We start from the raw sequence: 23318 nt of genomic DNA on the forward strand, positions 1-23318 counted from the left end.
TTAAAAGCATTTAATTTTAAAACAAAGAACATATTCAAATTATTTTAAGAGGAATAAAATATTACTCATCACTTGATTCATCTGAACTTGCATCAGGATATGTATCAGCATTTTTGTCTTTGGTGGTGGTCAAATTTTTATAAAAATCCGCAAAAGTGTCGCTAATGTATGGCAGCAGATATGTTTGACTTAAATCCCTTTTCACGCGTGATTGCAAAAAAACTAAAATGCATTTGTAGTATGTCTGACATAGAGCATTTTACACAATAAAAGTGTAACTTATCTCGTTAGACACATTGAAAATAATGAACTTACGCATGAATGACTTAGTTCGTTATTCCCATACGTAAAGGAGGGTTTTTAAATTCGGCTTCTGACATAAACCAGTTTTGACAAAAAAACGACATAACACCTTCTTCACATGCACCCGCGAATTATCAATTGACTTAACTACTTACCGAGGTTAGACCTAACGGAATTTCAAAAAAAAAAACAAGTCTGTGTTCTGTTGCAAATTTATTACACGATTATTGCAAACCTTAACACCCTACATTTAAATCTACAAATTAGCAGTTTACGAAATTTCACATGAAGACAAACGATTATAACTAAAGCGACATTTTATACTGTTTATAGATACAGTATGGGTCTACATAGTAAAATAAAAATTATTTTATAATACCAAAAATGCTACAATACGGTCCACGATTCACAAAACGTAATAATTAAAAAGACTTGAACAAATTGATGTGAAGAAGGACGATCTATTTTTTAGCTTCGTCTGTTTTGACTTCCTCCGACTTTTCTGCGTCGACTTCGGCACCTTCGCCATTTTTCTCTTTTTCAGTGCTTTTAAACCTAAAAAAAAAAGGAAAATCATTCGTCAAAACCTATGATTTGGGCATAGACGCGCGTCTCATTCAACTATTAGTACTTGACCATGGTACAATGATACATGGTATGATACTCTATACGCTTAATTTGGCGAAGTTTTGTCATTATGAGAGTAATGTTAAAATTGTTACCGTAAAGCCTAATTTAGACGGGTCGAGTACCCGTTCAATTTACTTGAACCAGCTGGGATTAAGTATTCAAGTTTGAGAGGCATTCAAGTGAAACGTTTACATTTATTCAAGTATATAAATTAAAGTAAAACATCGTTTAACAAGAATAAACAAAGAAATCGCAGATTCCCTCAATGATTTATTTCTATAATGAGGGCTTGAGGTATGTATCCCAAAGAAACTTTTTTTGTTCGTGGAACTCGACAAATTTTAATGTAGCCTCCTCATTTCAGTTAATCTTTCCCTAGGACGAAAAATAATTTTAAAACAAACACTTTTTACCGTGAAAATCGAGCCAAAACAGTAAGAATACCGGGAAACACAATGTATTCTTTTTAATGAGAGTAGTAAGTTTTTTCAAGAAAATTAATCTTTTAGGTTATATTGTGTCATTGGATTTAGACCAAAATAAAAGGCTTTTAAATTATCAAAATTACATGCAGTTGACCATTCGATCTCTCCGATATCACACTCAGTTTTTATATTCTTTATGTTTTGAAAAATACAGTTTGTTCGAACCGATATGATACTTTTTATATTGTTATTTTAATCGTGCATATTGCATTGACACACTAAATATAGAAAAAAAGTAAAAATGACTAAAATCAAATTTAAAATTCTTACCTATCATATCTTTCTCCGACATCATCATCATCATCTTTTCCATCAGTTTCCTCAAGCAACTCTCCCAAATCCTTATCAACGGCGTCCCACATCTTATCGTCATCAAGTTTTTCTTTGCCATCGTCCTCTTTGACCTCGCTCATTTCTGCATCTTCGGTTTCATCCTCTGCAAGAACATTTTTTAAATTATATTTACTTATTGATTCTTTCGTAATTTTATTACCTTCTTTCTTTACTTCTTCCTTTTTCTTCTTAGGTACTTCCATCACCATTTTTTCCGCTTTCTTTTTTAATTCGGCATTCTCCTTTTGCCTTGTGAAACGTTGCACATGGAAGCGTTTTAAGCAATGTCTATAATAAAGAGAATTTATTATTTAGGATATTAAAGAAAAAAAAAACACAAAAAAACTTACCCAGAAATAATGTCAGGAGATTCATTTTCGGTGCATCTAGGAAGGAACATCCTACATAAGTCACAATACCATGCATCAACCTTCTTGACCAGTTCGATTCCGTGATACACTCGATCCTTTTTCTTTTTCTTAACTTCTTCATCATCAGGCGAATTATCATCAACGATATCTCCTACCGAATCAATTGTGGTGAAATCATCTAGAGTGTCTTCTTCATCGCCTTTACTGTCCCCTTCCTCGGCTTGCTGCTTCCGCTGGAAATGACATGTATTTAAAATCGATCACGAAAATTACTTGATAATATGGGGGAAAAGAAATGGTGAAAGTTAATATTGACCTTCACGATATTTTCAAGGGTATTTGAAGGTTAATTATGGTTTTTAAATGGACACATATCTTTCTTCTTATGAACTTTTATGAACCTTTGTATGGACAAACAAAAACATTTGTTTCACACATTTTTTTTCATCTTAGGACTTGTCTGTTTCATTCAATAATGGGAATTTCCTCTGATCCATTGATTAAAGTAAGCCCTATATATAACTTCTCAAACCTCATTGACAAAGAATATAAATATTAAAATACAAAAACTTACTATTCACTATTTTTAAGTTAAACTTTATAACAGATAATACAAAACTATACTACGAGACGGAAATAATTGTCAGTGACTCATTGTTAGCATTAGGGCCGCCAAGACGTTTTAGGGGCGAGAGGAGTGGATTCCAGCGGCGGCGTATGCATTTTTTAAAAATGAATATACCTACTATTTAGGTCGAGTTTAGGTAATTAATAGAACTTTTTTTTAAAAAATTAAAAATTTTGTTTCTAGTATAAGTAATTTTGCATAAAATATCCCTGATATTTTGCTCAATTTAGCACTTGGTTTCTTATAAATTATCGGCCAATAATTGGAATACATACATGGCGGCTTTTTCTATTGCAAAAAATACTAATAGAAGACAAAAAAGAAAAAGACAAAGAAGACAGAAAAAGACAAAATAAGAGGTATAGTTTCTAAGGTTTATTAGTCTATAACAACTAATGTGAATGGGGAAGACAAGAGGCACTTTTAAAAATAAATTTAGTCTACAGGGTGTTTTAAAATTGACTAAACAAGATATGACTTCGTTCAACACATTCTTCGATTCAAAAACGTTCAGACTACCTTCCAGAAATCCAGAATCACTACCTATACTGCCCTCCTTAGTTAAAACGTCCTAACTACAAAATTCTCTTTTTTTGGCTTATTACATTTTATTAGACCTATCATATGGTATCTACCTCCTTAGATAAATTAGAAAGTCCTAACTACATTTTTTATGCCTTAAATTCACCTAAATATATTGTTCTATTTGCAGAAAAGACGATAATCCCAAATTAAAATGTCCTAAGTAGCATTCCGTTTGTAGAATATTAATTTACGCCAGTAGGAGCATATTCGAAAAGTGTTAGGCAAGTGGCAATAATATGGCATGAAGGGGTTGCAGGTCGAAATCAGAAAAATTTAATTTCACCTTTTTTTTTTATATAACAGAGACTTATGTTACGATCTGGCTTGACAACTGTGCAGCTCAAAACAAAACTTAGGCTTTATTTTTTTGTTTACGTCGTAAACTTTACCGAGACTCAACTGGAGAATTTGAAAATAAAATAATTTCAATCTGGTCACACTTTTATGTCCGCGGATTCGTTCTATCACCAGGTAGAACAATTATTGAAAAGGTACGGTAAGGTATTCGATTTTAATGATTTTAAATCGGCTGTAGAAAAGGCAAACTCATCTAAGGTCCAGGTAAAAGAGATGAACATACAAAACTTTTTTGAATGGAAAGATTGTTCATCCAAGTTTAAGCTTCAAAAAAATGTTCTCAAACCTTACTTGCAGAATATGATACATTTGCACTTTAAAAGGGGATATGTTGTACTACAAAAATGCCTTTTCGGAAGAACCAAAACCTTCTTGCCGAACACAATGTCGAGGTGTAAAATTAAAAAGAAAACAAAATTTGATTTCTAAGCTACGTCCTATTATTCCGGCGAACCGAATGATATTCTGGAGAAGTGATACTGACAATAAAGAAAATGTAGATTTCCAGTAAGAGTAAAGCACTTTTTCCATTCATAATGATTTCATGATGTACTTTCATACTGTTTTTAATGTTCTAATGTTTTATTAGTGAGTAATTTAGTTATAATGTTAATTTGAAATGTAACTCCTGTGTCTGTAATAAAAATCAGTCCAAATATATATATATATATATATATATATATATATATATATATATATATATATATATATTTTTTAATTATAATTACTTTACTAAGTTAAAAAGTCCTATCTAACTTTTTTTTCTAAAATTTCACCAAATATTGAATCTAGTCCCTTATTAAACTTTACCCACAAATGTAAAAAGCAAATTTCTAAGCATATAAAAAGAATCAGGAAATTACTTCAAAACATGAGGACCGCATATTAGTGAGTTTTAATAAAATCTCAATTTTCTCAGCTTTATCGATTTGCGAGTTAGGATGTTTTAACTAAGGACGGCAATATATGTGTAATAATTAGGCGACGGCCCTTGCCAGAAGGAGCTTTCAAACCCGTGGAAAGCCCATCCTAAAAGGCTTGCCGCGAATTTGTGACATTTAAGTCCTGCCATACTTTTGCACGGGTGTGTGCAAAAGTTCATTCAGCCATGTTTCATCGGTGTAATAAATTTTTCTTCCTTGGCGCCGATGTTCACGAATTTCTTTTAAATATTTCCTTCGCCACAATACGATTTCATTTTTTTCTATTAAAAAACTTTTGCGGTTCCTTTTTAAATATCGAAAATTCAACTCATGCAATGTTCGCTTTAAAACACCAAAAGATATTTTGGGTAAAGAATTATCAGCAGTAAGTTCAGTCTTAATTTTCTTTATTGTTGGAATCTCGTTCCTAAAGAAAAAACTGTGCACTTTCCGGCGAATAGCATATTTTACGTAATCATCTAGCACAATCTTTTTTCTGCATCTTGTCTTGCTTTTCTTCTTTAGCTTTAAGACATCTAAAAACTGTCCTGGAACTTAATTTTGTTAAATTCCCGCATAATTCTGCCGCGTCCTCAACAGACAAATCTGGATTTCTAGCACGAACACTTTCATATACAGTTTTCACTAACTGATGTTCGCCAGAAGTCAAATATTTCCTTTTTGCTTTTTTAGCAAGCGGACCAGAACTTGACGAAGCTTCGTTTTCCATTTTATAGAAAAATTATTTTACTTAAAATACCTATTATTACAAATTACTCAAAATATTTATTGGAATAAACCCCCAAACGCGTCTATGGAATGAAAGAGCAACAAATGCAGGTACGTTGTCTAGGCGTTGCCATTCTGCTAAAATTAAAGGCTGGTCGGATTGCTGCTCCATTTACCGCGAGAGAAAAAGACAAGTAATAAACTTGGCACCGGCGCGCCGCGCAAAGTTTTACTAAGTACAACGTTCGACCAGATCAGCGAGGTCACACCATTAGAGTAAGTGACATTTTGCAAGCTACCAATAGATTTTGTATAGTGGGAATTAAACATTATTTTTAGCCACTCTAGTTGTGTTGCTTGTTGGTCGTTTGTGATGTCACTGACAAATATTTCCGTCTCGTAGTATATTATGTTATATCTTGATGTAATTTAATCACTAAATTATTCTTCCACATTATAATTGCTAACTAGAAGTTCCTTACATTTTTTACATTTACATTGGAATTTTTTGAAGTCTTCCAAGCTTCACAAGTTAAGGAGTAAGTGGTTGTACATTTTCTTTGTGTCATAAATAAATGCTCTCTTTAAATGATTATTATTGGTAAAGAAATATTTTGTTACTGTCAAGACGTTCTCTATCAAGATAAGATTAGATTAGATTCACAATTAGATGCCTATACTTTCTAAAAACCAAACACCTACTATCAAGGATAAATAAACAAGGTAGTGTTAGAATTTTATATCTCAAAAAGACAGACTTGCCTGTCTTTTTGACCGAATTCCTGAAATCCTTGCCTGAATTCCTCAATCCAACATTGTACATGCTTCAATTTGCTCTTTTTCGTAAAATGAAGATAGTTTGAAATACTACTCAACTACCCCAAAAGGGAAGACCATATCTCAGAGGTTTCTTATCTATATCAAAGGCAACATTGTAAATTTACGTCTAAAAGTAAGAATGTTTGTGTTATATTAAATGTGATAAGTTGCTAATTGAACCAAATGTTTAATTTGCGATATTAATTTGCGACACAAGACGATAATAATTATGCCAAAAGATACTGGATTTATCACTAGTTTCTACTAAACACATATCAATGCCATATAAAAGGAAAAACACTGGTCCCAGGCTACTAGTATACAGGTTTCCATTTAAAAAAAACTTGTGCTTGAATGATTTGAAATTTTAGGATGATATAGTATTATTATCATTTATACCTATCAAATTAATTTATATTACAGTAGGACCCATTTTTTAAATTAAATAGCTGAAACACAGATCATAATCTAAAGTAAACTTGAACATTATAATAAATCTAGGAGAAAAGAATCATATTTTACGGATATTGTAAAGTTAAACAACATCATTACTACCAATTAATAAATTCTAGAAAAACAATCTGGGAATCGTCAAAAAAGAACACAACAAAACACATCACAAAAGAATACATATCAGCTTAATATAGGGAATAAACTTGGGATTGGAAAACAAGGAATTTTTATTGTCGTTTTTTTCGTCAGTCCCAAGGCATATGTTCCATTATTTATGTATTGTTTATCTGTGATTAAATTAACCTCTAAATTTTGGCAAGATCAATAAAAAAAATATCTTCTTTTCCCATAACCCTAATAAAATTGTTTAAAACAGTTTCTCCTAAAACATACTGTTTTTCGGATGCATCAACCGTAAAAAAATAAACTTACCTTCAAATGATCAATACTGCACAAGTGATGTTCATAGACCATTGGACTCTTAAAGGTGACATCACAAACTTTGCAGCTGGGCATCAAAAATTTGCGCATGTTCTTATGCGCAGCGGTGCCTTGATGTACGGCCCTTTCCTGCTTGTAATTCAATTTACATAACGGACAGAAGACCGTGTGATCGGTGATACCCTCGCCGGATTTCTCAAGCTCGTTCTGAGCGAGACGCTGAGCGTTACGCATTTGCGCTAAAATAGTTCTGTGCTTGCTGGCAACCTTGCGCATATTAAACAGATGGCTTCCGGTCTGCAAGTGGATCTCGTAGCTTCTAAACGTTGGAGCTTTGACGTTACAACGTGGACAGCGCAGAACGATGAATTTTTTCTCGGGTTTTTCCGGGGTTTTCTTGGTTTTTTTCTTAGGGGACTCCTTCTTCTCTTCGGCCTCTTTAGTTTCCTGCAAACAAAAATAATTATAGCTTCATAGCTTAGTAAAAACTTTCATACAGGACATACCGTTTCTTCTTCGCCCTCTTTTTCCTCTTCTTCGTTCATTTCAGCATCTTCGCCTTCGGCGGCTTCTTCATCCTCTTTCTTTGCCTTAGATTCCTCATCGGATTCATTTTCGCTGCTGTCAGAATTCTTCTTTCGCCTAACGGTGCTACAGATAAAAATAAACATTGGCATTTGAATTAAGAGTTTAAAATCCCAACCCAGCAAATTAACATTAACATTTTTTCTCCCATAAAGAACATTAGTAATTTAATGACTTTCCATTATAAAACCCATTATAAATATTTTTGGATTTCATCATATAAAGAAAATATAAATCCAATGTCAAGGTATAAACTTAACAAAAAAAAAAGCAATCAATAGAAAAAAAAGAGAAATAGTAAAAACTATTAAAGAAGCTCTCATATAAGGCAGAAATTATAATATCTAGTAGTGGAAATAATTTACTAAATTGAAAACAACCAATTAATTGTTATTGGGCAATTATTTTGCTTAACCCGAACAGTATAATTATATCACAATTTCATTATTTTCCTCAAGTAATAAATGGTAATAAGTGTGATTGCTTTAATGTTACATACATTTATTAAAAAATGAAACTTTTGCATCAATTAAAAACTGAAATAGTCCCTTCCGCAAGGAAAATAAGAAGACATTAGGTTTGTTATATCATCTTAAGGTTTGTTCAGGAAACAAGTTTTTGACAATTAAACATGCACAATAGTGTAAAGTGCGTTCGAACAAAAACTTTTGATCGGTTTCAAATCAGAAGTTTGATGTTCTTACACAAATTTCTGATCGTCATCATTTCAAACAAAGTGTCAGAGAATTCGCCTAGTCAGTCAACGTTGATCTTCCGAATATGACCATTACCTCAATTGTTATTTGTCGTTTTGTATAATCGCTGATATCCGTTTTACTTGAAAAACCGATAAGACCCAAAAATCAAAACTATTTAGATAAAACTGTGTGTTAATTTAATAGAATAGAATTTCTCGGTCATTTTACAGTAAGCCCTGAAGTATCAAACAATTACAGAATTTTAAACTCTGTTAATAATAGACACTTATTTTAATGCTGTATTGTAAATTTGTTTTTGTTTATATTTTATTTATTTTCCCATTTCCCACTGGCATAAAAAAGTGAAGTTATTTTTCTTGCTCTTCCTCTTTTGAATTGGAGTCCACTCGACCCGCGTTTGATATTCGCACAGACGGTTTCAAATCGATCAGAAGTCGTAATATTTTACGAATGTGCATCAAGAAATCTTAAAAATTTCCAGTGAGAACAAACGTCTAATTTAGTAGTTAAAATTTAATTTAACCCTTGCTGACATGGCATGCTGCTATATTGACAACATGACACCAAGGAAACATATTTATTTTATATGATGAAAACTTTAACATAATATATATTATGTGGAATTTCTATTAAAATTTTTAAGGTACCCTTTCCCTATTCTAAAAGATAGATCTAAGAAACAAAATTCACAGTTGAGATTAATTTCAATGGTGCTGTAAAAAAGGACCATATAATAATGCCAAATTTCAATATGCTAATTCTTCAACAAAAAAGCAATGTCATATTTCAGCAAAACCAGTGTATGATTTGCATATCTTGCATTTTTTACATTTTGAAATATGGCAGACTAAAATAAACCATGTTTTCTTAAATCTTCTGCTTTCCACCTGCAATGTCCTCATATGTCTGTGGCTCCCAAGATACTTTTTGGATTTACAACCCAAAGGTACCATACCTAATTATGAGAAAATCTGTAATCATTTGTGGTTCTCCTCACTTTAATAATTCCCAAAGCACATAAAATCATGGTAAAAATAATAAAAATCAATAAAAACATTGTGGTTTCAAAACATACAATTTGGCAATCAGTGCTTTTGTCACATTACTTCGGTGACGTGACACATCGATCAAAATTCCTGCAAATATCTATTTTTAAATCAAAAACTAATTGAAATTACCTCCTAATTCTGACCAATCTCGACGATCCCCTCGTGGAGTATTCCCTTCTAACCAGTCCCCTTTTCCTAATACCATAAGAACGACTAGATAAAAGTCTTCCAGATGGCCTGCGGCCTCTTTCTCTTCCTCTGATTCCACGCGAACCTCTGGAGTTTATACGTCCTCCTCTACCGCCTCCACCTCTAGGGGTTAGCGGTGGAGGTTTGCGGAAATCCTCCCTTCTCGAGGAAGATGGGGGATATCTTTCCCGTTCCCTAGAGTAAGCTCTTCTTTCTACTGGGTATGATTCATAACCACCACCATATTCATTTCTTGATGATCCCTACATAACATGGATTGGAAGAATTTATTATTAGGAGGGTGCCAGGCATTCTGATCTGTCAAGTTTTAGACAGCGTCGCTCTAGCATTAACTACATTCATTGTTTTCTTTTTTTTTTTTATAAATCAGTCAGGATATTGAGATTTGATATAAATATTGTTTTGCCAGAAAAACTGTATATTTTTAAAGTTCTGCATGGTAAACAAAACTTATAAGCATTATCAAGCTACCATGTAATATGAGAAGGGTTTTAAATGAACTGTTTCCCATTTATTTAAATAGTTTACACAGGTTTCTAAAAAGCACTGTCAATAAATGACTTATCACTTCTAATAAGAAGGCTCAAGTAGGTCGAAGATGTAAAATTTCAATTGATTGTAACTAAAATCAATTAATAATTATTTTGTTTACACTAAATCAATAAACTGGTTTTCAATACATTATGTTCTTTGTTTTGGGTCAGTGATCTTTTCAAACACTTTAGGGACTAATTCTTAGTTGAAGTCATGTTTTTACAATTTCAAGATAAACAGGTATAAAATATGCATAATAACTTAACAATACACTTCTCCAATATAGTGTCATTTTTTTACATATATTTCTGTCCTCAATTTTATTTAATTCTTTGTTTGTGGAGTTTGAACTCCCCCAGAAACTTCCAAATATTTAGCAGCATTTCAATTCATTTTAGCTCCTCTTATATAATAGTAATTCTATATCATTACTCCTTTTATATCCAGCGCTATGTCCTGTAAATTAGAGGAGGTAAATCTGAATGATTACTTACCTCATGCCTCATCCTCTTTCTCTCAGGAGAATGTCTAGAGTAGTTATCCTGGAAAAGAAAGATTGTCTCTGAAAAATCTCATATACTACTTAAATTGACTTTTCTGCATTCATTATACATCATTAAAATCCACCTAAAGAACACACCTTGTGATAAATAACAACTTCACCAGTAGGTGCCACATAATATCGAAAGGGGGTAGGATAATAACTAGGCATATTCTCAACAAAATATTACAAAATAATCTTTAAATCAAAGAAATTCAACTATCAATAGAAACCTATAGCTACTATTGCTGTTGACTAACTAAAAAGCATATAGGTCATAAAGATATTTATCAAACAACACTTTTAGTTAATATATGCTCTTATACAATAACTACTTTGCCTGATCAATAACGCGGAAAAAGTTTAATGTTTCATAAATTATTCAAATGGTCACTTATGTTTGTTCAATAAACTAAGGGAATTAATGGATGACTAAAATTACACATTATTGACACCAATTTGTGTAATTAGACACAAGTAAATATAATAAACAATGCAGGTAAATGATAAATTGTTTCAGAAAACACACTTTCTAATTTGCATTTTTAATGAACTTTGTTGCAAAATACAAATTAGGAATACCTAGTATAGATTAATCACTTACCACTCTATAAGCCTTGGGATATTCATCTCTTGAATATCTCTCAGAGAAGCTCTTATTTTCATAACCTCGTCCACCACCACCATGGCCACTTTCATAAGATGAGTTGAAGCTATCTCTAGGCTCTCTTCTGCTACCATAACCTACAGAAGTGAAACAAACATTATACCTGTATTTGTCATCACAGAGGCAACATTTTTACTGCAATATTTGCTTTTTATTGGCCATTTTGGTGTATTTTTTCAACAATACATTTTGTTTCCAATGTGATAATTCATTGGATCAAACTTTACAGTTGAAATTGATTCAAAACAGATACACCACAATGTTATATAATTTTAGAATGGATAACATTCATAAAGAAAAAAAAACCCTTTTAAGTGGTGTATCTGGTTTTAACTACTAATAATTGCTTATCCCTTGATTGAGGACTGTTTCACCCTCTGACAAGTAGAAATTCATGATTTTAAGTTATAGTCTGTAGATATCCTTCAATAAGCATTGATAAACTTGAGGTTGTTGATTGTAAAAATTTACATGTATTGAGAAAGAGGAATTGACAGTAATTTATGAATACTTTAAATTTTCAGTAGAAACATTTCAGATTTAGATTTTCATTAGAAACATTTCATACATATTGTAAAATTCCTGATTAAAACTGAATGGAATCTAAAATAAGTGCTCATAAATAAATCATATACATATTCATAATTTAAATAGAATTATAATATTTTTTTCTTTGCAATGATGGAATATGAGATTTTGGTTTACCCCTCCAGATTGTATATTTTATATTGAGGGTTTATCCTTTTTAAAAATTCTTATATATAAAAGTGAACTTTAGTTAATGATGATATTTATCATTATTAGACAAAAAGAACTTGTTAAAAATTGTAAATTCTAAAAAAACAAATAAATCAATTAGCGTAATTCCTTAGTCAGTAGGGTTTTTGAAAAAATGTTAGTATTACCACGACCCCACATTTGAATAATAATTCAATTCTACCATTTAACAAAAGCAAATATATTTTTTGTTTATATATAAGTGGTTTATAAGTGGAAATGCACCATATCTAAGGGTGCTTTTTAATTCACTTTACTAGAAATAAAGATGATTTTGATGATCAATTACATAAATCAGCCATTCTTCAACATGATGTAAAACAAATGTTGCCTCACCTTTTCAACATTTCAATTTTATTTTGAGCATGTTGATGTATTTGTATTGCATATGCTTTAGTGGTTTAAAAAAACTCCTTATAATTTAAATTATTATATAATACTTTTTTTTATTTTATTTTAAGTTTTCTTTAACAATTGAAATTTACATTTCACTACTTTGTGTTTGCTCCCCTTTGCTCCTCTTACTCTTAGGATGCATAAGTTTTCATTCTAATTTACACTTATGTATATGTCAGAATTATATTTAATATTATTTTATATGTTAACCTGGTTCTAATATTATATATTTGAACTATCCCAGTATATTACATGCAAAAGTATTACAGAGCTATTTCACACAAACTTGTATTCAAATGAGTCTGTAAATCGGTTATATAATTGTGAGGTGGTTCTCATTTGTCATATTTTTTCTATTATTATTGTGTTGTAACTATAACTCCGTATTTTAAAGACAAATAAAAAAGTTTTCAATTTGAGTTTGAATAATATGTACCCAAAAATCAAAATTTTAAACTGGCTAGTACACAAGACTCAAGAACATGGTATTTACGTATTTGCAAATTCCCATACCTCTTTTGGATTTATTAGTTGTCCCTTTAAAGCTACCTAAAAGCCAGCATAAAGAAGAGAGTGAATTGGTATATCATTAACAGAATATAAATTAAAATGCATCTCTCTACTTAACAAGGAAAAAGTGGCACTTATTTCTCCCAGCCTTCCTATGAAAAAAAAACAGGTTTTTCTTAGGAAGGCTGAATAATAGTAGGGTCAATGCGCCAGTTAGCCGGCCGCCGCCACTAGTCGTCCACAAGCAACTTTAATTCTCCACAAGCAACTTTAATTCTATATAACTTGAATTGCCTGCCAATATTTAGTTATATTTATTTTTTTTTTTTTTTAATTTTTATTTATTTATTCATGCCAAAAAGTATAAAGCTTTTACACAAGTCAGTCAAAAATATAACTCCAAATAAAAGTATTAAACTGTAAAATTCGTTATACCTAAGAACAAAAATAAAACACATATAAGCCTAAAAAGTAATGCTTAAAAACACTTAACACTAAAAGTCAAGAGACCCAGCCTATGCAATAGCACTGAAATTTGAGCTCAGGAATTCCTCAAATGAATAAAAAGCATTGGTGACTAAAAAATGTTTTACCTTTGTCTTATAAGCATTAAGAGGCAAATCCTTAACGGAGACCGGCAGGACATTAAAGAACTTAATTCCATAATAAGACACGCCATTACGGGTACGCTCGAGTCTCCTAAATGGTGCCACCAAGGAGCCGCTATTTCTGGTGTCATGACTGTGAGTGCTAGCATGAGTCGCAAACCTGGGTAGGTTTTCCCTAATGAATACAAGGCACAGAAGTATAAAGGCGCTTGGTAAGGTGAGAACTCTCAGAAGCCTGAAGTGGACCCTACAACAATCCCTGTATCCAATCTGCGCAATCACTCGCAGACATCGACGTTGCAATGCAAAAATCCTGGGCATATGCGCTGAATGACCCCAGTTTAGTAAGTTATACGTCATTAGAGAGTGAAAATATCCAAAGTAAGCTGTCCTGAGAGTACCTGCGGAGACAGACCCAGACAAATTGCGAATCAGGAAAGTACACCTTGATAATTTGGTTGACAATTGATCTATGTGACCTTGCCACGTCAAACCACTATCCAATCTAACACCCAGAAAATCCACAGACACACCTAAAGATTGTTGCTGGGAATCAACGTCCCGAAGGGAAAAAATGTATATAATAAATAATAAAGATGTATATATCTAACATCTCTCATATCTATGCTGCTGGAATGTCAAATGTGAATGTCACTGTACTAACTTCAGTCCTAATAAATCCCGCCAAAAGTAGGCGCCTTCAAGATTAGTGTGTTATTGTATTGGTTTTAAAATTAGTGAACTTACGCTATGGAAAATGCAAAGGTTAGTTAAATTTTAAACTTAAAATAGAGGGGACCGGTCACTGGCGAGAACTGGCTACTGGAACGTTACGTAGATTATATTTTCATCCTTATCTCGCTTATTTTTTAGGATATGTGTGTGTTTCGGTCTTAACTGTGTATTATTAAATGTGTAGATGCTTTGTACCAGTAGTCGGCCACACGAATAACCAATAATAAAACGGCAAACAGATATTTAATCTTATGACCGACTACTGGGATACACCTAAATTGCGGCTTGTGCCGGTAGTCGGCCACGAAATTTTGAAGGCCTATCAGCTTCATTTTTCACCTGAAAATTTAAAATTATTCCTTTTTCTGAAAGGAATAATTTCAAATAATTTCAAAGCTAGAAACACGAAAAAAAGTTCCATGAATATTCCGAGGAGAATTTGCAAAAAGCGGTCGAAGCAATAAGGCAAGGCGGAAAAATACGTGAATCTAGTCGAAACTATAAGGTTCCCAAATCAACTATACAGGACCGGCTCAAGGGCCGCGTTGCAGATAAACCACGGAAGATGGGTCCGGAGCTTTATTTGAGCGTCGAAAACGAAAAAAAAAATAGTTCAATGGGTTATCAATATTGCCAAATGTGGCTTCCCCATTAAAAAAATCGAGTTACTTGACACTGTACAAAAAATTGTTGTGGCTGAAAATATAAAAACGCCGTTTAAAGACAACAGACCTGGTCCAAAATGGTATGCGTCATTTTTAAAAAGGAATCCAGAAATTTCTGCTAGGACAGCGGAATCCGTGGACTTATCCACGGATTCCGCAAAGAGGCAAAATAACTGAACAATATATCAAATCGTGGTTTCGAGAGCTGGAAATATATTTAGAGAGCATTGATGCAACTGACATATTAAAAGATCCATCTAGAATGTTTAATGCCGACGAGAGCGGATGTCTCTGCCCCAAAACAGGCAAGGTATTGGGTCCTAAGGGATATAAAAACCTTTATGAAGTCAAGAAAGTAGCGAGAAAGATAATATAACAGTACACACAGAAAAATCCCGATGGATTTTTTCACATTTTGTTGTGTAAAAAAAAATGTTTAATTTTAATACACAATTGTTAGATAATATCTCACAGTCCTGTATAAAAATTCTCAGGCATTTTGTATATGTTTTAATGTATATATTTTATACAATTATTGCATGTTAAATTAATACATCATAAGTGGATATTAATTATTAAGATAATGTGTATAAATATTCCACATTTTTTTTTTAAATCCAATGCAGTTTGGTAAAAAATCTAATAACCAAGTATATTTTTACTACAATTTTTAATTATTTTTTTATTCTGGCTTGTGTTGATTTTATTTACAATTGTGTAGAATAAAAAAGATTCTTGCTAATAGCCCTTCACAATTATAGAATTTTAAACTATGTATTGTGTAGTTATAATACACAATTGTGTATAAAGGAGGACGCACCCGACGCCCTTGCCTTTGCCGCTAGAACTTCGTTGTTAGCGTCAATGTTGCCAAATTCAATATTAAACAGTTGTAAAGGTATGCATCAAAATTTGCAGTCGATTTAAAGTTGTTAATTGAAAATGATTTAATAGGATATTTAAAAATAAGCCCAATCAGCATAAGTTCTAGTTTTATTTATTTAAATAATATCGTGATAATAACACGCGTAAGGAAAAAGGAAACGTAACTTTTTTAATTGGGGGTGTAATCTTTAAGATACATTTGATGGCAGCATTGCTATAATTCCCAATGCCACAGCTGTTCATTCTTTAATCCTTCAATCAATCGGCCGGCATTAATTTGTTTTAAGGTTTTTTCGTTTCGTTAAGTGTTAAAATTGCATAAGAAAAAAATGGATATATTCGTTGAAGATAAACTTAAGGAGTGGGGTTTATTGGACCAACTCCAGGAGCAGTTTGTAGGTAGGTAATTAGGTAAGCACCATATTTTTTTTGCATTTATTGTATACTTTGGAATTTACTGGATATTTTGATGTTTAGACAGGTAGCTGGTACCTATTTAGTTTTTCAGTGATAACTGATAACTTTACTTATAGAATAGATAAGTAGGTATACTTACTTTTTTTACATCTTTTTTATCTTTGTACCTATCCAATTTTAATGTAGAGGTCGGTTAAATTTGTAACCTTTATTGCATTTGTATTTCAATTTGTATTACAAAATGGTATCTACTTAATCATAGCACTGTCTGACAGTCCTGTACCGTCCTTTTCAAGTCCTGTAGTAGTATTATAAGGATATTTGAACTCCTATACCTACATATATATACCTACTCACTGTGGGCAGCCACTAGCTCTCACACTCTCGTCCTTTGGTTAACTTGGTTTAGAAAAACCAAATATTGTCATTGCATTGAAATGCTTTATGTAAGTTTTTATAAATGTGGTTTGTTTAAACTTAAATCAAACTTTTCATAAAAGTGAGCCGCAGTCCACAGATACTAAATCTAGCAAGTATAACTTTCACAACTATAGGTAGGTAGATATATACCTACTAAAGTTCCTACTAAATTATTAAAACCTTAGAGAGGGGAAAAAATACGATATATACAGGGTGAGCTTTTTTCGATGTTTAGTACAGGGATCTCGGAATCTGATTCAAATGATGTATCACATGATAGGGTTGTTTTTAAAAAATAAGCTTTTATAACCATTGTTCATTTTTTTTGCTGTTTATTTTGGTTTAGTCTAGTTGCTATGGAAACAAGAAAATAAATAATGTTTGGATATGTTACTATGGTAACTAAACTATTATCAACAAAGTAAAAACCTTTTAAAATTAAATTTTAAAAATTTCCTAAAAATTACCTAGGCTATTACTATTAAAACAAATAATTAAGATTTTTTTTTATTGGATAGGAAGGAAGGCTCCTGTAGATATATCGTGTCTACCAAGATCCTCTAAACTTACATGGAGCTATTAAGGAGACAGTGTAAAATATCTATGGAAAAAACTTAGGTTTGAAACGATTGAAGAAAAGATTTAATACATTGCTTTAATGTATTAATGGTGGAATTTTCGAAAATATTTCATACAATTAAATAAATTGTTAAAATAAAAAAACAGCTTTTTTTTATCCTGTTTTTCCCAGGCTCACTAGAATTTATTATTACACAGATTTATGACGAAATTCTCTAAAATGTATTTTAAATATTTAAACAATTTGTTTATTTTTTTTATACAAATATATTGATTATTTTTAAATTTTTATGAATATAAATACAAAACATTGTAATAAAAAACCCAAGTTCTTATGTTAATTTGATATACAAACCTAAAATAAGTAACCTACACTATATTTAAATTTATAAAACAATATATAGTATTATTATACACAATTTGTAATAAAATGTAATAGTTGAAATGAAAGAAAATAAAATATATTGTTAAAACAACCTACACTAATGTGTGTATTTAAAATGCACAAATTGTGTTTTTTTCCTGTACATACCATGTTAAAAAAATACTAAGAGTTTGCTTTTTTACTGAACAATTATATTAAATAAATATAAAATATTGTCGAATTTAAGTACACAAATAGTGTACTATATATACCATAAAATAAATCAAATTGATACACAACTTGTTGATTATAGAACCACAGTTGTTTAAACACAATAGCATAGAGAAATTCTACACAAATTGATTCTGTACCATTTCCAGAATCAAATTGTTTGTAAAATCTACACAATTGTTGAATTTTTATTCACCTATTTTTAAGAGTGTACTTATTACGTTTTCTGCCAATGGAAACTTGTGTCCACCATGTGTTGTGTACCCATACATTAAGCCGCCAAGAGCCATTGCAGAAAATAAGCCACCAGATTGGATACCTACTGGGTAAATCAGAAAGTGGTTGTATGAGGCCCGACGTTTTTTTTAATATGTAGCCAATGGGATGCACGATTGGGTTTTGAAACATAAAATTAAAAAACCTGTATTATTTTTAGTGGATGGACATCGGTCCCATATGTCAGTGGATGTCAGTAAATTTTGTGACGAAAATGGAATCATACTATTTGCATTGCCTCCCAACTCGACACACGTGATGCAGCCTGCGGACGTTGCCGTCTTCAAGCCTCTAAAAGATTATTGGCGCCAATCCGTTAGAACCTGGCAAACTGAGAATCAAGATGAAACCTTAACAAAAGTCCATTTTGCTTCAGTGTTCAAACGGGCACTAGATAATAAAAAAAATGTCCGAGCACATAAAAAATGGCAACGAATTTTTTGACAATAAAGCATATGATTGATTGATTGATTGGCTTTAGGCGGTGTGGTTTATACCCACATGATATAGATGATGTGGACTATAGCAAGTGCATCCAAAATACACTAGAAAATATTACTAACGACGCCGACGGCAGTATCATGGAACACGACAAAGAAACGAAAGTTTTAAGGAGTTTCAGAATCAAGCAGGTGATGTGGATAAAATATTGTCTGAATTGAAAAAATTCGAAGAAAGCCTACAACATAGCAGTCATCCTTCTCCTGCAGGGGATGAATTAGTTAAAGATGGTAATTATGAGATCGGTGAAGATGGATTTCTCACTTTTATTCCCACAAACACAATTGATGAAGTTGACACCTTACCAGTTGATATTTTACATGAAGAAACAATTTCCAATGAGGAATTTATTGCTGCTGCTGAAAACAACCAGTCATTATTTACATTAACAACCAATATTTTACAAGTTGATAATTTGCATGAAGAACATGAACGAACAGCTCCCAATGAAAAATTTGGTGCTACTGCTGAAAATCCCGAAGCTACATTATTACCAACAAATAAACTGAAGATTTTGCAAAATGACATTTTGCATGAAGCACATAAAGAAACAGCTGTCAACCAACAGTCGTTTAGTGAAAATGAAAACCCCAAACTGAACCTTACAGAAAAAACGGTTTCTGCATTTCAAAAACACTTAATATATCCAAAACCACTTCCTAAATCAAAAAAAAACAAGAACAGGACCAAATACAAGTGCAATTTCCGCGATGGCGTGGAGAACATATTACATTAATAAAGAAAATTAAAAAGTGGCACTAGAGAAAACTCAGCAAAGTAAATGAGAATTGGATCAAAGAAAAAAAAGAACAAAAACTGAGTCTTAAAGATAAATTATCTGAAGAAGTGAATGTGGCTGTGACACCAATAAAACTAAATTGTGGCTTGTGTGAAGAACAACTTGTGACGCAGAAGATGAGGGTGATAAAAACCCTTAAAACCCTAGGTGGTTTCACCTTAAATGCACAGAGCTGGCAGGGCAGACCTATGAGGAAGTCATGCATATAGACTTTTATTGCAATTCATGTACCGGGTGGCCAACTAAGAATGGACGTCGGCGATATCTCAGGCCCTAATAGTCGTAGCGCCTTACCAAAAATATTTATTTTTTAATACTTTTTTTTTTTTAATTAGTTTAGTAGTAGTTTTTGTAAGTTAAAAGAATATGCATGTTTAATTTTTATGTTTTTGTTTATTTTTGTTGTTTATGCAAATATACTTATGTTTTTTTATTTTACAAGCCTTCTTTTGTTACATTTCACTACCTACACTATTCTACTTTTAACTATGTACTTCTTTCATAACTTCTTTAAAAATCAATAAATGTTGGAAGTACAGGCCTGGTGAAAATTTACACATTTAATCACAGCCGACAACTGGTGCAGGCGTGACTATTGACATATGAGTGGCCGACTACTAGAAAAATTACCATTTTTTATAAGACAGGAAATAGTTAAAATACATTTATCTGTGGGTTTTCTTTATCTCTTTTGCATAAAAGCTAAATATATGAACTGGACAATGATAGAGAAACCCACAACCTAACTCATATAAGCTCTATGTTATTTAAATTTGGGTATCCTCAAAAAAGGCCGACTACTGGCGCATTCACCCTATACAAATGATAGAAAAAATATATCTATGTCAACCTCCTCATAACTCTTATGTCATCATTCAACTCACTTAGCTTAAAGTATTTTTAACATCAAACTTCATTTCAAACAATTAGTTATATCACGAAAGTAATTTTTTTTATATTAGGCAATCATTTTTTTAGACAAGTCTGCTTATATTGTTTGTGCCCAAAAAGCAAAAACTAGGTAAATGTGTTATTTTGCAAGAAGGTGTAGAGAGTGTTGTTGGGCTTAAAATGTATCTATAATTTTTTTGAACAAAATTGAAACTTTTGCTTGTGCAATTTATAAATTGTGACAAGTAATCTTGTCACAATGTACAGGTTGATAAATTTCAACTTTTATGCACTAAATTTTGAAATAAATTAAACTGCAAGAGTGCTCTCCTCTCTAGGGCCATTAGATCTTCTCATGATCTATTTTTCTTTGAGACAATTTTTTTAAAAATTGCAGTAAAAATATCACTAAGACCTAGTTTAACAACTTTTCTGAAAATCGCACCTAAAATTATGAGCAAAGGCCATTAATATGTGTAATTTAAATGGATGGATACCTACATAGTGAATTTTGAAGCAGATTTTATTCCAAAAAAAAACAACTATTTTGACATTTATAAGTCAGTCAATTTTAAGCATTTATGCATAATTTCAGGTTCAATTAAATCTAAAAATATATTATATGTTTTTTTTTTGTTCAATTTTCAGGAAAGCTACTAGAGCTTTACCAAATATTTTGTAATAAAGCTTAAAATGGCAATACAAATTTGAAAAAACTGTTAAAAAAAAGTTTCTCAATAAGCTTTATGTATAAACCCATACAGGAGTTTATTAGGGAAGGTTTTATAAACCTGATAAAACAATTACTTACCTCTATTAGAGCCCCTGTAGGAATTTCCTCTCGAGTATCCTCTTGAATAACCCCTCATGTTGGTTATCCTAATATCAATTTAAAAACATAATAGATTATTTTCATGCAAGTATATATTAAATACAGTTAGATCATATTTAAAATCTGAGGTAAAAAAAAATTAAAGCGTGGAGGATGTATATACGGCCGCCATTTTTGCTGTTTGCAGAAGCAGAAATGCGACGCCATACGAGCATTATTTCAAACCTAAGCAGTTTTTTACGTAAGAAATGCCTAAGATGTATGTAAAACTAACTAATACTGTTGCTAAAATTTAAAGAAGCATATATTTTCTTGAAAATGGGATACAGCTTAGGTTCTTAAACTAGGGCGTCACTCACTTGAATTTTAAATAGCATAGCGAGACAATTAACATTACCGGGAAAAATTCTAGATTTACTAGGACTAGAAGTAGAAATAATCTTACCTATTAACGTCAATTGGAGGATACACTTTTTAAAAGTCGTTTTGCACCTTTAGCTTGAAAAAATAAATTTCAGAAAGCCGGCAATGAAATTGAAAGAGGAAGCCACAACGACATCCGCAAGCACAAGACAGGTAAATGACAAAATGGCTGCCACGTTGGCTTACTGACATGTAACCAGGCTTGCAAAGCTAAAAATATGAAATTCCCTAATATTACAAGGTTGTCAGATTTGTTTAGTTTAAAATTCTTTTAGCCTAGAAAATCCAATATATCTGAAATAATGGTTATGAAAGAATATTTTTAGAAAGTTCTGTTAAAAGAACGATGGGAATCACTATATAAATTTATTCAGTTCAATATTTATTTACTAAATATTGTTTTAATTAAGCTTCTCATGTAGAAAACACTGGGATATAAGGATGGCATGGAAACACTTATACATATATTTAAATTTAAATAAATTTTATTTGATAAATATTAAATTATATAATAGTTATTTATGTAACAAGTGTGTAAAATGATCCTTTTTTTATAAATAAAAAATTTGTCAATAATTCCTATCAATAAAAAAAGGGATTTTTTTACATCATGACAAGCTGCAGAGCCAATTGGGTATCCAACTACCGTATAGCATCATATTCTATAAAAATGAATTTTTAAAAGACCGTAATTTTGATTGGGATTTGAAGTTGTACTAGTTATACAAAAATCAGAATAGGCAATATATATGGATTTAAAAAAATTCATTATACCACTTGTCATAAATCAGAAAATATTCCTTTTTGACCAACAATGTAGATTTTAAGAAAAAATTATTAAAAACTCAAATTTTAAAAGAACGGCCGTTAAGGTTAGGAGGTTTGCCTACAAGCAACTGAATTCGATCATATACAGGGTGTTTCCTAACTACGGTACGAAACTATACAGGGTGAATCGTTAGGTCGTTTTATGAAAAAAAGTTCCTATGAACGTATGTCGGGAGTTGCTTTGTTTCTGAGATACAGGGCGATAAAGGTTCAAAAAAATAACGGTATTTTAAAAATACTATAACTATCCTTAAACCGATTTGGTTGAAATTTGGTGCAGTTATTTGAAGTTATAAGACGCTTATTTAGCTGTAACTATATTGAAATTATTAGGTCCAGTGGCGTGTCAGTGGGCACCACATGCTTATTGTTGAGAAAAAAACAAGGCCAATAATTAATTGTTTTGCAGCTTTTTATTTATTTTTGTATTTAAGCAACTAAAAATACAACTTTTTCGTATCTTATTATATTATCTTCATATCTGGCTTTGTTTTCGAAAAAAAAAATTTTAAGTATCTTTAACTCATTCTAAAATGAGTGAAATAAAAACCAATTAATTCGATAAACAATTTCGACCTTAAAGTACATGAGCAAAATGTCCACCCTCCAATGCACGACTTTTTGGTCTCTTGTGTCTTGTTTACTGTGATAATAAACATTCAACTTCTACGATTTTTATTATCAGATTTTTGAAATACAACAAAATAACAAATACATTGCTTCTTATGACAAATAATTGGTCCATTCAAGTACCTCCTTTGTACCTACCTGCTTTGGAGACCAGCTGACAGTGATAGAATTGCTATAAGTAAAATTCAG

The 23318-nt window shown here is 31.6% G+C and overlaps 1 protein-coding gene across 1 annotated transcript; it reads right to left on the reverse strand.

Annotated features, from left to right (window-relative positions):
* Nucleotides 1–497: 497 nt before the first annotated feature.
* On the reverse strand, nt 498–21841 carry LOC126739311 (uncharacterized). Its single transcript, XM_050444938.1, has 11 exons — nt 21694–21841; nt 21228–21295; nt 11300–11439; nt 10649–10696; nt 9540–9862; nt 7564–7708; nt 7049–7504; nt 2102–2355; nt 1912–2039; nt 1689–1854; nt 498–858 (listed from the first exon to the last, which is right to left on the reverse strand). Exons 2-11 carry the CDS (start codon nt 21283–21285, stop codon nt 765–767), a joined length of 1812 nt encoding a protein of 603 aa, XP_050300895.1. The 5' UTR covers nt 21286–21295; nt 21694–21841; the 3' UTR covers nt 498–764.
* Nucleotides 21842–23318: the final 1477 nt, after the last annotated feature.

Source organism: Anthonomus grandis, chromosome 8, assembly GCF_022605725.1.
Source record: "Anthonomus grandis grandis chromosome 8, icAntGran1.3, whole genome shotgun sequence".
In the NCBI taxonomy this organism is placed as follows: domain Eukaryota; kingdom Metazoa; phylum Arthropoda; class Insecta; order Coleoptera; family Curculionidae; genus Anthonomus; species Anthonomus grandis.

Coding starts and splice junctions, on each gene's coding strand:
- LOC126739311 (XM_050444938.1), bottom strand. CDS start 21,285: ATGAGGGGTTATTCAAGAGGATACTCGAGAGGAAATTCCTACAGGGGC. Junction 10,697..11,299: donor ATCCCAAGGCTTATAGAGTG/GTAAGTGATTAA, acceptor TTTCTTTTCCAG/GATAACTACTCTAGACATTC. Junction 859..1,688: donor GTCGGAGAAAGATATGATAG/GTAAGAATTTTA, acceptor TTTTTTTTTTAG/GTTTAAAAGCACTGAAAAAG.